At 42.5% G+C, this 14,790-nt stretch overlaps 1 protein-coding gene across 3 annotated transcripts in view; it reads left to right on the top strand.

Annotated features, from left to right (window-relative positions):
- BICD1 (BICD cargo adaptor 1) overlaps positions 1–14,790 on the top strand; it is a 279,852-nt gene that overhangs the window by 179,821 nt on the left and 85,241 nt on the right. The window contains exon 9 of one of the 3 annotated variants that reach the window (XM_033950663.1): positions 9,024–9,148. The exons of the other annotated variants lie outside the window; for them this stretch is intronic. Within the exon in view, the coding sequence (XP_033806554.1) occupies positions 9,024–9,059 (36 nt within the window). The 3' untranslated portion in view covers positions 9,060–9,148. Of the gene's footprint in view, positions 1–9,023; positions 9,149–14,790 lie in introns of those variants that run through there. 3 annotated transcript variants of the gene reach the window in all.

Raw genomic sequence — 14,790 nt, 5'->3', positions numbered from 1 at the left:
GAACTTTGCTGTCTAAGAGAGATTGAAAAGAGGAATTCCAGGATAGTAATTGTTCTTCAAGAGTAGTAGGACTGGAACTTAGGCTAGAGGGGTTAAATGAAGGGAGAATATCAGATAATTCTAACTTGGAGAAATCCCGGAATGAAACTTTTTTATGTTCTCTAGGTGTTTAAGATATTGAGGATTTTTGAAAGAGGAGGTTAAGTGATATGAGATTTCACCAGGGCACGGGTGAAATAGATGGGCCTGAGTGAGTGAGAAATTGAGTGTTGGGTATGAGAATTATATCTAAGGTTTGGCGGAATGTGTTGGTGACTGGATAATTGTTTTCAGATTTAGAGTCTTGAGGAAAGTTAATAGATCTATGGTAATTGGATTGGATGAGTCCTCAAAATGGATGTTGAAATCTCCTAGAATCAGAGGGGTAGTTGTAGCAGAACAGAATTCGAAGAAAAGGTTTTGAAGCAGAGTTAGGTGATTTTGGCCAAAGGGGGAAGGGGCGTAAAGTAGTAAAAGGTCAATTTTGGGGTTCAGATTGAGTTTGACATGAAGATGGTTCCTGTTGAAATGTCGCATGAGTTAACTAAAGAGTTGTGGAAGATGATAGCTAACCCACCGCCTTTACGGTTCTGACGGTGGTTCCAGAGATAGTTATAATTTGGGGGGCAACAGAAGGAGAGATAAGCTTCTTCACCGTCAGTGAGCCAAGTTTCGGTAATGCAGAGGATATGTATGCCTTGTTGGAGGATAGTATCTTTTAAAAGGTGGTATTTACTTTTGATAGATCTGGCGTTGATAAGACCTAATTTCAGTTTTGTGTTTTTTAAAGTATAGTTATACTGAGTGGACCCGGAAGTACCTACAGGTGATCGGAATGGGTGCTGTGGTAATAATGGAATATCTAGGAGTGTATGTAATCTGGTATTGGCTCTTTTATTTGTCGGGGGACGATGGCCCCAGAAAACTGGGATATTCATGTGGGGTGTGGACATGGTCAAATCTGAGGAAGCGTTGTTGTGGTATGTCAATAGCCCTAACACTAAAATATAAATGAAAAGAAAAGTTTTAATTCTATATTTGCGGTAAATTAGGGGTGAAGTGTTCAGGGTAGTTTCCAAAATTGAAGCACCCTCGGTTAGCGCACGAAGGAGTGAACTAAGGAGTAGGAACTGCTCCTTTGGTGCGCGCCTCTGCGGCATGTGCCGCAGAGGGCCCAGATAAGTAGGGCATGGGCTGACCTGGATTGTAGGCGGAGTCCTGCGCGACACCACTTCACGGCGGCTGAGAAGGAAGAAGCACAAGGAGCTATAAAATAAAAGGTAATAACAAATAAATAACACTTTTTAAAACAAGAACAGCTAAAACAGGTTCTGTAGTGATTCTGTGGTTGGTTCTGTGGTTAGTTCTGTAGTGATTCTGTGGTTGGTTTAGTCCAAAGTATGCGAAGTATACTTTTTTCACAAAGTCTGTAATATTCTGCTGTTGCTTCAACACTATATTCACCACAGATGAAACAGAAACTGTCTGGCGAATGAATACACTTTCGCAGAGCCATAACATAACGGTTGAAGAATGACGAGCTAACACGAACTGCGATAAAAAAAAAAGTGTGAACAGCCTAGAATCAAGAACCTGATGATGATTTGTGCACACGTGTAAGAACATAACATAAGAACATAAGCAATGTCTCCGCTGGGTCAGACCTGAGGTCCATAGTGCCCAGCAGTCTGCTCACGCGGCGTCCTAACAGGTTCAGGACCTGTGCAGTAATCTTCTATCTATACACCTCTATCCCCTTTTCCAGCAGAAAATTGTCCAATCCTTTCTTAAACCCCAGTATCGTACTCTGCCCTATTACGTCCTCTGGAAGTGCATTCCAGGTGTCCACCACACGTTGGGTAAAGAAGAGCTTCCTAGCATTCGTTTTGAAACTGTCCCCTTTCAACTTTTCCGAATGTCCTCTTGTTCTTTTTATTTTTTGAAAGTTTGAAGAATCTGTCCCTCTCTACTCTCTCTATGCCCTTCATGATCTTGTAAGTCTCTATTATATCCCCTCTAAGTCTTCTCTTCTCCAGGGAAAAGAGACCCAGTTTCTCCAATCTCTCAGCGTATGAAAGGTTTTCCATCCCTTTTATCAGACGTGTCGCTCTCCTGTATGGACTGCAGAAGAGAGTAGCTCTTTGTCTTTATATGAGTCGTCACAGTGCTTGCCACACCCCCCTGCAGTGACTGGAGCTGCTGCTATCTGCCCTGAGTCTCCCTCCCACTGGATTCTTCTGGAAAGATTAACCCCTTCTACCATTAAAAGCACAGATTCAGGGCTGAGGCTTACACATACAGCATGCTGCTGAATATCCCAGTAGTCAGACATGTCACTCAGAGCAGCACTTGTATTCACCCCCTGTGGGGGGGGGGGGGGGGGCAGAGATTGTTTACCTGCAAATAACAACAAAGGGCCAGAAGAGAACTAGAGAAATGAGGAAATAGAATTTTTTCCCTAAAACTTGCTTAGTATTTATTGCTGACTATCAGATTTACAGTGCTATATTTTTTTACCTAACTCAAACAACCCCTTTAAGGTTTTTTTGGCATTTTATATCTTAAATAGCGGTATATAAGAAATAAATTACATTACATTAAATGCACTTATGTGAATTAATTAATATAATTTGGACTTTAAATTTGATTAAAACCCATAATATAAAAAAATTGATAGATTTGAAGACAATTTTGCATTTTGTGGCAAATCATGATGTCTAGGAGTTTTTTCAATATTTTATTTGTTTTCAGCACAACAAAATACATAGAAATTAGATGAAAATAATCAAACAGCTTTTTAGTTGCAGACCTGTGTAATTGAATTTTAGTTGCCAGGTATTAGACCATTCCTCTAACTTTTGCAGATCCTTTTTCATGTTTTCTACTCCTTCCTTGTAGTCTATTCTGTTATACATCTTGGTATCATTCACAAAAAGACAAACCTTTCCTTCTAACCTTAGGCAATGTCGCTCACAAACATATTGAACAATATCGGCCTCAGCACCGATGCATGAGGGACTCCACTACTCACCTTTCCTTTCGAGCGAATTCCATTAACTACCACCCTCTTGCATCTTCTCCTCAACTAGTTTCTAACCCAGTTCACTTTGGGTCTTAACTTCAGCCCATCAAGTTTGTTTAAGAGCCTCTTATGAGGAACTGTGTCAAAGGCTTTGCTGAAATCTAAGTAAATTACATCTAGCATATGTCCTTAATCCAATTCTCTGGTCACCCAATCAAAAAATTCAATCAGATTCATTTGGCACAACCTTTAATAAAACCATGTTGCCTTGGATCCTGTAACCCATTAGATTCTAGGAATTTCACTATCCTTTCTGTCAGCAACCCTTCCATTATTTTTCTAGTAACCGAAATGAGGCTCACCAGCTTGTAGTTTCCCGTTTCATCTCTGTGACCACTTTTGTGAATAAGGACCACATCCGCTCTGCTCCAATCCCCAGAAACCACTCCTGTCTCCAAAGATTTGTTGAACAAATCTTTAATAGGACCCACCAGAATCTCTCTGATCTCCCTCAATATCCTGGGATGGATCCCATCTGGTCCCAACACAGAAGCAGTAGCTTCTCTGTGTGGAATCCATTCCACTCCATGTTACGTCCTGGAATCTCCTGGGCCACAACATTTCACTAGCTGACTATACAGGCAGTAGAAGCTGCAGCTCCTTCACTAGGGGGTGGGTACCCAGAGAGAACAAACTGAGCTGCAGTGACATCAGATAACATACAAAATTCTACTGTTAATATTTAAAACGCGATCTAAACACACACCAACATTCATTGATCGTCTGCTAACACCATACTCCCCAGTTAGATCACGCCACTCAGCAGATCAAAATCTTCTCACGGTTCCATTGGTTTACAACATATTCTACAATACTTCCCAGAAAACAATCTTCTCTGTTACATCCCCCAAGTTATGGAATGCCCTTCCGAATTATCTTAGAAAGGAAAATAACTTGAACAACTTTAAATCTAATCTTAAGTCTTTTTTATTTAAAGATGCTTTCGCTAAAGTGGAGGTCGGCTGCACGATACTTAAAATCCTAGATTTCAAAAGTACAGACTTTAATAAAATGGGAGAGTACCTGAAGAAAGAGCTGTTAAGATGGGAGGACATAAGAGAAGTAGAAAAACAGTGGTCTAAGCTGAAAGGAGCAATAAAAATGGCTACGGACCTTTATGTGAATAAATACAAACAAGAGAAAAAGGAAACTGATATGGTTCTCCAAATTAGTGGCGGGGAAGATAAAGGCAAAAGAGCTGGCGTTCGTGAAATATAAAAAAACCCCAAGAAGAGGAGTGCAGAAAGGACTACCGGGTAAAACTGAAAGAAGCCAAGAGAGAGAGAGATGTCTGTCGAAAGCGCAGGCGGAAGAACAAATGGCTAAAAATGTAAAAAGGGGAGACAAAATTTTTTTCAGATATATTAGTGAAAGGAGGAAGATGAACAATGAAATTCCTAAACTAAAAGATGCTGGGAACCGATATGTGGAGAGTGATGAGGAAAAAGCAAACATGCTAAACAAATTCTTCTGTTCTGTGTTCATGGAAGAAAATCCTGGAGAAGGACAGAGATTGTCTGGCAAAGTAACACAAGAAAATGGAGTAGATTCTGCACTGTTTATGGAGGAAAGTGTTTATGAACAACTTGAAAAACTGAAGGTGGACAAAGCGATGGGACCGGACAGGATCCATCCCAGGATACTGAGGGAGTTCAGAGAGGTTCTGGCAGATCCTATTAAAGACTTATTCAACAAATCTCTGGAGACGGGAGTGGTTCCTGGGGATTGGAGGAGAGCGGGTGTGGTCCCTATTCCCAAAAGTGGTCACAGAGATGAAGCATGAAACTACAGGCCGGTGAGCCTCACTTCGGTTGTTGGAAAAATAATGGAAGTGTTCCTGAAAGAAAGGATAGTGAACTCCCTAGAATCTAATGGGTTACAGGATCCAAGGCAACATGGCTTTACAAAAGGTAAATTGTGCCAAATGAACCTGATTGAATTTTTTGATTGGGTGACCAGAGAACTGGATCAAGGACATATGCTAGATGTAATTTACTTAGATTTCAGCAAAGCCTTTGATACAGTTCCTAATAGGAGGCTCTTGAACAAACTTGAATGGCTGAAGTTAGGACCCAAAGTGGTGAACTGGATTAGAAAACTGGCTGTCAGACAGACGCCAGAGGCTGGTGTTTAATGGAAGTCGCTCGGAGGAAGGAAAGGTGAGTAGTGGAGTCCCTCAGGGTTCAGTGGTCTAGAGGCACGTTGGGTCAGGATTCTCTTTCACTCCTGCCCATTCTTTCTCCACAGTAAAAATGGCTGCCAAGACATCCCGCAGCAGCCTCATGGGGCTCCAACTATAACTGTTCTAACTCTTTCTTCCTGGACAGAGGCCCCTAGAGACACATCCTTAGCACAAGAGGATATTGCACAACTTCAAACTCCATAGCTTTTATCCAGATGTTTTAAACTCATCAAAGTCTTTGCAAAACCTTGATGTTCCTGAGAGAAACAAACATTGAAGTGAGACAAAGAAATACTAGAGCACAGAGGAGTGGAGAAAAATGAATGAAAAGATTTCCAACACCCCAAAGACATTGATGAACTCTGATGGGTCCATAATTATCATCCAGAATGGTTTTTGGATTCTCATTTCAATCAACTTATTAATGGAAAGTCCACAATTTCTGCAAGCCCAGGCTTGCTCTCATACTGAAGTTCAATCAAGCCAACATGCTAAATTATACTCTAAAGAAATCCTAAGTAGTAGAAGGATTGAAGGAAAAAACAGTTTCTGATTTGCAAACAATGCAAAACGCTGTGTTTAAAAGAAATATGGTAACTCAGAAGCTAGAAAAGTTGGAGAACTATGACAAGTAATAATTCCTCCATTTTTTAAACTTCCCTAAATCATCACAGTTATCATCATTGGAAGTGCTGAAGAAATATCTTAATGATGATTTAAAGATCTTTACAGGCACCATGGGGCTCATTCCCCCCCTTAAAAAAAAAATAAAAAAATGACATAACAGGGAGGAGGATAGCTACTTGTCATAAATGTCCAAAGCATATAATCAGAAAACAACCAAAAAAGCATCCCACAATGCTAGTTACTAAAATCAAGACATCTGCAATGTGGGCGTTCCATGGGCATGACATATGTCTGATATGAGCAGCGTCAGGGGATATGCATCTCGACAAAATAACAGATAACAAAAGGATTCATTTGGGTGTCCTGAAACATACCTAGATTTAGACTTACTTTAAAAGTGAATAAGGTGAGCAATAAATTGTCTTTTGACCCACTAGCAATTTGGTTGTGTTGGAGATTGAAAGAGCAATTTGTCTGAACTACTGGAAAGCTGCTGAGTGCTGTATTGCTTGTCTGTCTGGGTCCCTGTCTGAACCCTCACCTTACCAGCTCTGTTCCTCTGCCTGCCACCTCTCTCATCCCACTCCCATATCTTCTAGACACAGCCACACCCTTCCCTACCTGTTTCTTACCCCCATTCCATTCCTTCTCCACTCCCAGTCAGTCACCGTGCTCTGTCACTGTGCTAGGAGCTGGAGAGTGAGTGCTGATTGTGTCACCTGTGTATATATGGAATGTGTGAAGGGGTGGTGTGCCTGAGTACTGCTGTATGTGTTTGAGGAACATATGCCTGAGGTAGAAGAGTGAGTGCCTGGATGTCTGGGGAGGGGATAGTGGGTATAGTGGAGCGCACCTGTGGTGGTGGGCGATAGAAGCACTCAGTACACTGGTGGTAATGGAAGCTTTGCTGCAGGTAGAAGAGAATGGTCAGGGAGGACCCTGCAGCAAAATGTTCAAGCCCCACTCCTGCTTCCTGGACCTCACAGACCAGCAATACATGGACAGATACCACTTTGTTAGAGCAAACATACAGGATCTCAATGAGCAGCTTAAACCACTCCTCCACAATCCCATACACATCCATCTTAAGGTCATCACTTCCCTCGCATTCCTGGACACCGGGACCTTACAGTCAGTCCTAGAAGCCAACACAGGCCTCACCCAGCCTGCCATCTCCAACTGCCTTACCTAGTTTCTGCAAACCTTTCTCACCCACACCCCAGACTATATCACCTTTCTCAGCACCCCCCAAGCCCTATAGAACAATGTTCTTCAACCACCGGTCCACAGAAATTTCCTGCCGGTCCACAGGGCCGGCACGTGCATCAGGCCCAAAACAGTGTTCTTCAACTGCCGGTCCACAGTGTGATCGATGCAGTGTTATCTTTGAGCCAGCTCCCTCTTCCTCACTGATTCAGTGCACATGGCTACGGGCAGTGGCACCTACGTGCGTCCTGTGCCTGAACCGGAAGCCTTCTCTCTGATGTCGCAACGTCAGAGAGAAGGCTTCCAAATGAGGCGCAGGATGCGCAAGGAGCCACTGCCCGCAGCTTTGTGCACTGCATCAGTGAGAAAGAGGGAGCCAGCCTGAAGATAACACCGGGGGCGGCATAAAATGGCCAGGCGGGAGCAGGCCAGAAGGTAAGGCATAGCATAGAGGGAGGGAGACAACAAAGGTAGGGGAATTATTTTATTTTTGAATTTTGTGATTGAATTATGTCAATTTTGAGAATTTACATTTGCTGTCATTGTGCTTTGTGTAGTTTAATTTTGTGGTTAACCATTATGTGTTGTTAATAAGATTATTTGTGTATATCTATGAAAAATTAATGGAAAAAATAGTGTTACAATTAGTATTATTATGGGGGCGGGGTCTGGGGTGGTGATTGGGTAGAGATGGGCGGGGTCTTGCCCACGACTTAGCCCAGTGTTCTTCAACTGCCGGTCTGCAGACTGATGCCGGTCCACAAAATAATTATTTTATTTCTGCCGGTCCATAGGTGTAAAAAGGTTGAAGAACACTGCTATAGAACACCATAGCATAGTTCTACATCATAAGCATTGTCAACTGCACACATGTTGCACTCAGACCCTCCTGGATGGATAAGGCTACCTACTACAACATGAAAGCATTCCACTCTATGAATATGCAGATTGTGTGTGAAGCCCAGGGGTAGGATTACCATATTTTAGGCTGCAAAACCCCGGATACATGGCCCTGCTCTGTTCTGCCCAAGCCCTACCCAGTTCTGCCTTCAGCCCTGCCCCTTTGTGCCACATAAAGTCTCCTCTCTTCTTCACTGATGAGCTCCAGCTGTGTCTGGAGGGCCTGGAGCATGCACGGATTTGTGTGACATCCACACATGCTCATAGGCCCTCCAGATGCAGCCGCAGCTCGTTGGAGCTTTCAAAAACCCGGACAAATGTCCAGGTTTTGGAAAGTCCATCCAGGCTCCTGGACAGTTCTCTGTAAAGAAGACATGTCCGGGTTTTCCGTGTGGGGGGGGATAATGGATATGGGTGCCCAATACCTGGACTCCACCCATGATGTCTATGTCTTACAACACTGGAATCTATAGGCAATTGAACCAAGGGGATATCACTGGCAGACTAGATAAGCCATATGATCTTTATTTGCCTTAATTTTTCTATGTTTCTAGGTAAGCAGCACTGGGACATACCAACTCCAGACCCCTGTCCTCCCTATCAACCCTCAATACACTCTCTCCAAATTTATTAGTTATTTATATACCACTTATCAATGGAAGTTGTCTAAACGGTTTTTACATTCAGGTACTCAAGCATTTTTCCCTATCTGTCCCAGCAGGCTCACAATCTACCTGGAGCAATGGAGGATTAAAGATTTGCCCAGGGTCACAAGCTTGAACCCACAACCTCAGGGTGTTGAGGCTGTATCTTTAACCACTAGGTCCTCCCCACAAGGTGAGCACAAACTCTCTCACCTCCAGGTTAACCAGAACTGACAATACCGACAATTTATTTTAATTGTGTATGTTTGGTTGTAATCCACCTTGTTTAAAGGTGGAATATAAATTATAAACTATACCCCCATCTCTCTGCTTCCCCCCACAGGTGACAGAGGCTATCCTCAGCGAGCCTGGCTCATGATCTTCACATTACACCCCCAAAATGTGGCAGAAGAGAAGTACAGTAGTACAGTAGCTGATGTAAGAGCATTAGAGCCATCATCAACCACAACTTTGGTCAGCTGAAGAACAGACTCCAATGTCTGGATCATTCCGAGGGGGGGGGGTTCCTCTACAGACCTGAGAAGGTAGTGCAGATCTTCATGGCATGCTGCATAACATGGCCCAGAGAATAAGGCAGCCCCTGCCAGACTCCTCAAAGCAACAACAGCAGGAGCCACTAGACCCTGAGGATGAGGACCCCCCCATCACACACACAGAGTTAACCAGGATGCATTTCATAGAAACATGATGACATATAAAGGCCCATCCACAGCATCTGCATCATTTTCTGTGGTCCATGCCAGGCAAAACTTAATACAGACAAGCTTCATGTAGATGTGAGTGAATGGTTTTATTTGTATATGACAACTCTCACAAACCCCACCACCATCCTTTCACCAAGACATAACCGGCATTTCCCCCTCCCTAGGGTTGTCCAGAAAAACCTAAAATTGGAGAAACATTACTAATTGAAATTTTTCCCATGAATTTGTATGTGCTTGATCACAAAATACTTTTTGTACAATTTTTTAAGGCCCATCCTGATAATTTTGCACTAAACAAGGGATATTATCATTATGCTCTGGACATAGATTAAACGTGTATATATAAGTAAATCTGACATTAAACATATGTGAAAGCATGTCACTTGGAGATTTGGTTCCAACTTTTATTAAAATTTGTTGAAACACCTATCATGAATTCTAAGCGTTTTACAATATTAAAAACAAAGGGGAGATTTACAAGGACAAATAGGCAGGACAAACTAAGGACTTAAAATAAAAGCAAAAGGTAAATTTTAGTGAAAAGCAATATTTCCAGGAAAAGCAAACATATAGAGCAGGCGTGTCCAACCTGCGGCCCCAGATTCAATTTTAGTCTTGCCCTCTTTGTCCATTGTTCAATGTGAATTAGTAATTGAGAAATTTGGTTTAGTACCTCCCCTATAAAGGCCATAAGTGAGTTCTATAGGATTGGGCGACACATTGACGAAATGGGTTGGGAACTGGCTTGGAGGTAGGCTTCAGAGGGTAGTGGTGAACGGCACCGCCTCCGAAATGACGGAGGTAATCAGTGGAGTGCCGCAGGGCTCGGTCCTGGGCCCGATCCTATTCAACATCTTTATAAGAGACTTGGCAGAAGGGCTGCGAGGTAAAATAACATTATTCGCCAATGATGCCAAACTAAGCAATGTAGTGGGCAAAAGCACAACAGACATAAATTCAATGTCTGACAACATGATGCATGACCTACTCCTACTGGAGCGCTGGTCTAGGACCTGGCAACTCAGCTTCAATGCCAAAAAATGCAAAGTCATGCACCTGGGCAGCCAAAATCCATGCAAGACTTACACCCTTAATGGCGAGATCCTAACAAGAACTGAAGCAGAACGAGACTTAGGGGTGATCGTCAGTGAGAACATGAAGACTGCCAATCAAGTGGAGCAAGCTTCATCCAAGGCAAGGCAAATCATAGTTGCATACGCAGGAGTTTGGTCAGCCGTAAGCCTGAAGTCATTATGCCATTGTATAGATCCATGGTGAGGCCCCACCTGGAATACTGTCTGCAATTCTGGAGGCCGCATTATCATAAGGATGTGCTGAGACTGGAGTCGGTCCAGAGAATGGCCACCCGGATGGTTTCGGGACTCAAGGATCTCCCGTACGAGGAACGGATGGATAAGTTGCAGCTGTACTCACTCGAGGAATGCAGAGAGAGGAGTGACATGATCGAGACATTCAAGTATCTCACGGGCCGCATCGAGGTGGAAGAAGATATCTTCTTTTTCAAGGGTCCCGCAGCAACAAGGGGGCATCCGTGGAAAATCAGGGGCGGGAAACTGCACGGGGACACCAGGAAATTCTTTTTCACTGAAAGGGTGGTTGATCACTGGAATAGTCTTCCACTTCAGGTTATTGAGGCAAGCAGCGTGCCTGATTTTAAGGCCAAATGGGATAGACACGTGGGATCTATTCACAGAGAAAGGTAGGGGAGGGTCATTGGGGTGGGCAGACTAGATGGGCCGTGGCCCTTATCTGCCGTCTATTTCTATGTTTCTATGTAAATGGGATTGCTATGGTAATATCATCAGCATAGATGAAGAATTTAACCCCCAAACTATGCAGCAATCTACCTAATGGGGCTAAATAGATATTGAATAGAGTAGGTGATAGCAGAGAGCTCTTGGGTACACCACAAGAATTACTCCAGGTAAAACAGTAACTTTCTTCACTGAACACTTGATAACATCTTGTTTTCAAAAATTCCTCGAACCAATTCCAAACTTTTCCTGAGATACCTATTGAATCCAAACTGTCCAGTAATATTTTGTGATCAACTAGATCAAAAGCACTGCTTAGATCCAATTGGATAATCAGAGCACTTGAACCTTTGGTAAATAAACTGTGGAGATAATTTATCAAGGAAGCTAATCCCGTCTCCGTACTATACCCTGATCTGAACCCTGATTGGCAGTCATGAAGAATATCATATTTTTCTAAATGTTTCACCAAAGCGGAGTTAACCGTTCCTTCCATAACTTTTGTGAATAGCGGAATACTGGCTACCGGCCGGTAATTGGAATTTAATGCAATAGATTCCTTGTTGTTTTTCAATATAGGGGTAATTAGAATATGACCTAAGTCTTTTGGAAATTGGCCTTTATTTAGTAAACTTGTCCAATTAAACAGGTCGACTTTGAAGGCGAGTGGGACAGCTTTAAGGATATTTAAAGGACAATTGGCCAACCAACAATTCTTTTTTGCATATTTAGTTAGCAATGTGCAAAAAGAATTCCAATCAAGAGGTTCAAAATGTGACCAAATCATGTCTGCTCTTAAACCTTCTGTTTCATGTTCATTTAGTAAATACTGAGGATCATTTGATGACAAGAAAGTTACTCTAAGGTTGTTGATTTTTAAAAAATCCTGCAAGATCATTAGCAGAAGAAGGACATTCCTTTTTACGACATTTTTTTGATTATATGTCAAATAAATTATTTATCAATTTGAATAGTTTGCTACTATTATTTACTAGTCTGATTTTGTTTGAATAATAATTAGCTCATTTACTCTGTAATTAGTGTTTTATATTGCTTCAATTTGTTTTACAACTCTCCTTGTCCTCGTCTTTTCTTGTTTTTAACCAAATTTTAACCAAATTTCCAATAAAAAGAGCTACTGACCTTTATGTGAGGAAAATAAATAAAAATAAGAGAAAAAGGAAACCAATGTGGTTCTTCAAACTAGTGGTGGAAAAAATAAAGGCAAAAGAATTGGTGTTCATGAAATATAAAAGAAATCAAGAGGAGTTCAGAAAGGAATTAAAAGAAGCCAAGAGAGAGATATGTCTGGCAAAAGCGCAAGCAGAAGATCAAATAGCTAGAAATATAAAACAGGGAGACAAAAATTTTTTCAGGTGTATTAATGAAAGGAGGAATACAAAAAATGGAATTTCGAGACTGAAAGAAGGTATGAACTAGTGCTGCCCGATTCAAGAAAAAAAATTTCAATTCGATTCAGCCTATTCAATCGATTTTTCGATTCGATTTTCCTGCCAAATTGGGTGTGTTTTTTTTTTCAAACAAACTGGTGGGTTTATTTTATAGCCTCTTCATGCCCTTTGCCCTCTCCTACCCACACTGGCACTATAGTGTAAACAAAATAAACAAAAAAGACTTTTCCTTTCTCTTTTAAATCCTAGCTCATGTTCGCAGTCTAACACCAGCTCTGGCAGGATACACATTTCAAATCTGACATATTGTAATCACAAAACAAAAAATAAAATTATTTTTCTACCTTTTGTTGTCTGGTCATTATTCAAATCATGTTGGTCCCAGGCTCTGGTTGTCTTCTGATAACTCACTTGCCAGGATCTCCTACCCATTTGTTGTTTCCTTCTTTCCCCATGCTAACCATCCATCTTCCATTTCTGTCCACCCATTCCATTTCCCTTCCCTCCCCCGGAGGTCTGGCATCTTTCCTTTTTTCATCTCCATCCCCGCAGCTACAGCGATGGGCCCCACCATCCCCAGATCCACCATCTCTCCTTTTCTCAACTACCCTTTCATCCAGCATCTCTCCCTCCTTCCCCACCACCCCAGGGTCCACCAGCTCTCCTTTTCTCTTCCCAACTACCCTCCTATCTAGTATCTCTATCCCCCACCCCCCACTCCCACATCATCTCGTGTTCAACTTCTCTCCCTTTCTGTTCCTTCCCTCCCTAAATCCCATTGTCCAATATCTCTCTCCCTCTCCTCTGTTTTTAGACCCATTATTTCTTCCTCCCCTCCCTCCTCCCCAAGTCCGGTATATGCACATCTCTTTGAACCCCCCCCCCCTTCCCTCCCTCCTTTAAGAAAAACGGAGCTTTATCCAATCAGTTTTCTGATCAAGTACAAAACGATTCATGGGAAAAACTTAAATTCGAATTTTCCAACTTTAGGTTTATCTGGACAACCCTCCCCCAACACACAGAGACCCTGCTTATTTCTCCCTGGACCCTCCCTCTTCCATATCCTCTCTGGGATCTCTCTGACCCCTCCCCCAAAGTCATTGCAGAAGCTGAAGAGGCTGCCTTTTCAGGATCAGAGCCACTGTCGCTGGTCCCAAGAGGGTTGCCCCGCTAAATTTGGACCATCTCATGGCCCCTGCTGATGGATGGCATCACTCTAGCCCCAGATTCGCCCCCACCCCATCTGGTCCCAGTTGCTGCAGTACTGAAGGTAGAAGATGTGGGTGGGCACTTGGTAGGGGTCTAGGTGGCCTTCACAGCTGCAGTTGCATAGTCTCAGCAGCTGGCACAGATGTGTTCACAGGACTCGCACAAACCCTCCCTCATCTGCTCAGTGGCCTGGAAGAGCTGACACTGCAGCTCAGTTTGTTGTCTCCTGGCTTTCACCTCCTGGTACAGAAGCTCCAGGAGTTATTGTAAGGGTGACAAACCTTTTTGTGAGGCAAGTAAGTAAAAGTAAGAGGAAAAGAAGGCTGCTTTGGTTCTCAAACGTAGTAGCTGAGAAAGTAAAGAATAAGTGGTTAACTTTCATAAAGATCGCAGAAAGAGGCAGACAGGCATAAATATCTGGAAAAGTTAAGAGAGGCTGGTCAAAAGCAAAGATACAAATGGAAGAAAAAATAGTTGACACAATAAAATGAGGAGACAAGACTTTTTTAGATATATTAGTGAAAGGAAGAAGTGCAAAAATGGCATTGTGAGACTCAAAAGAGAAGGGGAGAAATATGTAGAAGCAGATAAAGAAAAGACTGAATTACTTTACAAATATTTCTGTTCTGTGCTCAAGGCTGAAGCGCTAGGAGTGGGACTGCACAAGACAAATGCACAAGACAAAGGGTTGGAGGAGTGGTACACCCTGATTGATTTTCAGAGGGTTTTGTTCGTGAGATGCTAATTAAATTAAAGGTAGATGGTGTACATCCGAGGGTGCTGAAGGAACTTAGGGAAGTTCTAGTGGCTCCACTGACTGACCTTTTCAATGCTTCTCTAGAGCTGGGAGTGGTACCGGAGGACTGGAGAAGGGCGGAGGTGGTCCCTCATCACATGTTTTGAACAATATAAAGCAAACAGGATCAATCGAGGAAACTATCTGTTTATTTATCCAACCATAAAATCTTGCCGATATAAGAGATTTATTG

Source organism: Geotrypetes seraphini, chromosome 7 (assembly GCF_902459505.1).
Source record: "Geotrypetes seraphini chromosome 7, aGeoSer1.1, whole genome shotgun sequence".
NCBI classification, from domain to species: Eukaryota; Metazoa; Chordata; class Amphibia; order Gymnophiona; family Dermophiidae; genus Geotrypetes; species Geotrypetes seraphini.
Note: the sequence above shows the minus strand (reverse complement) of the source record. Positions and strands in the feature narration are given on the sequence as shown.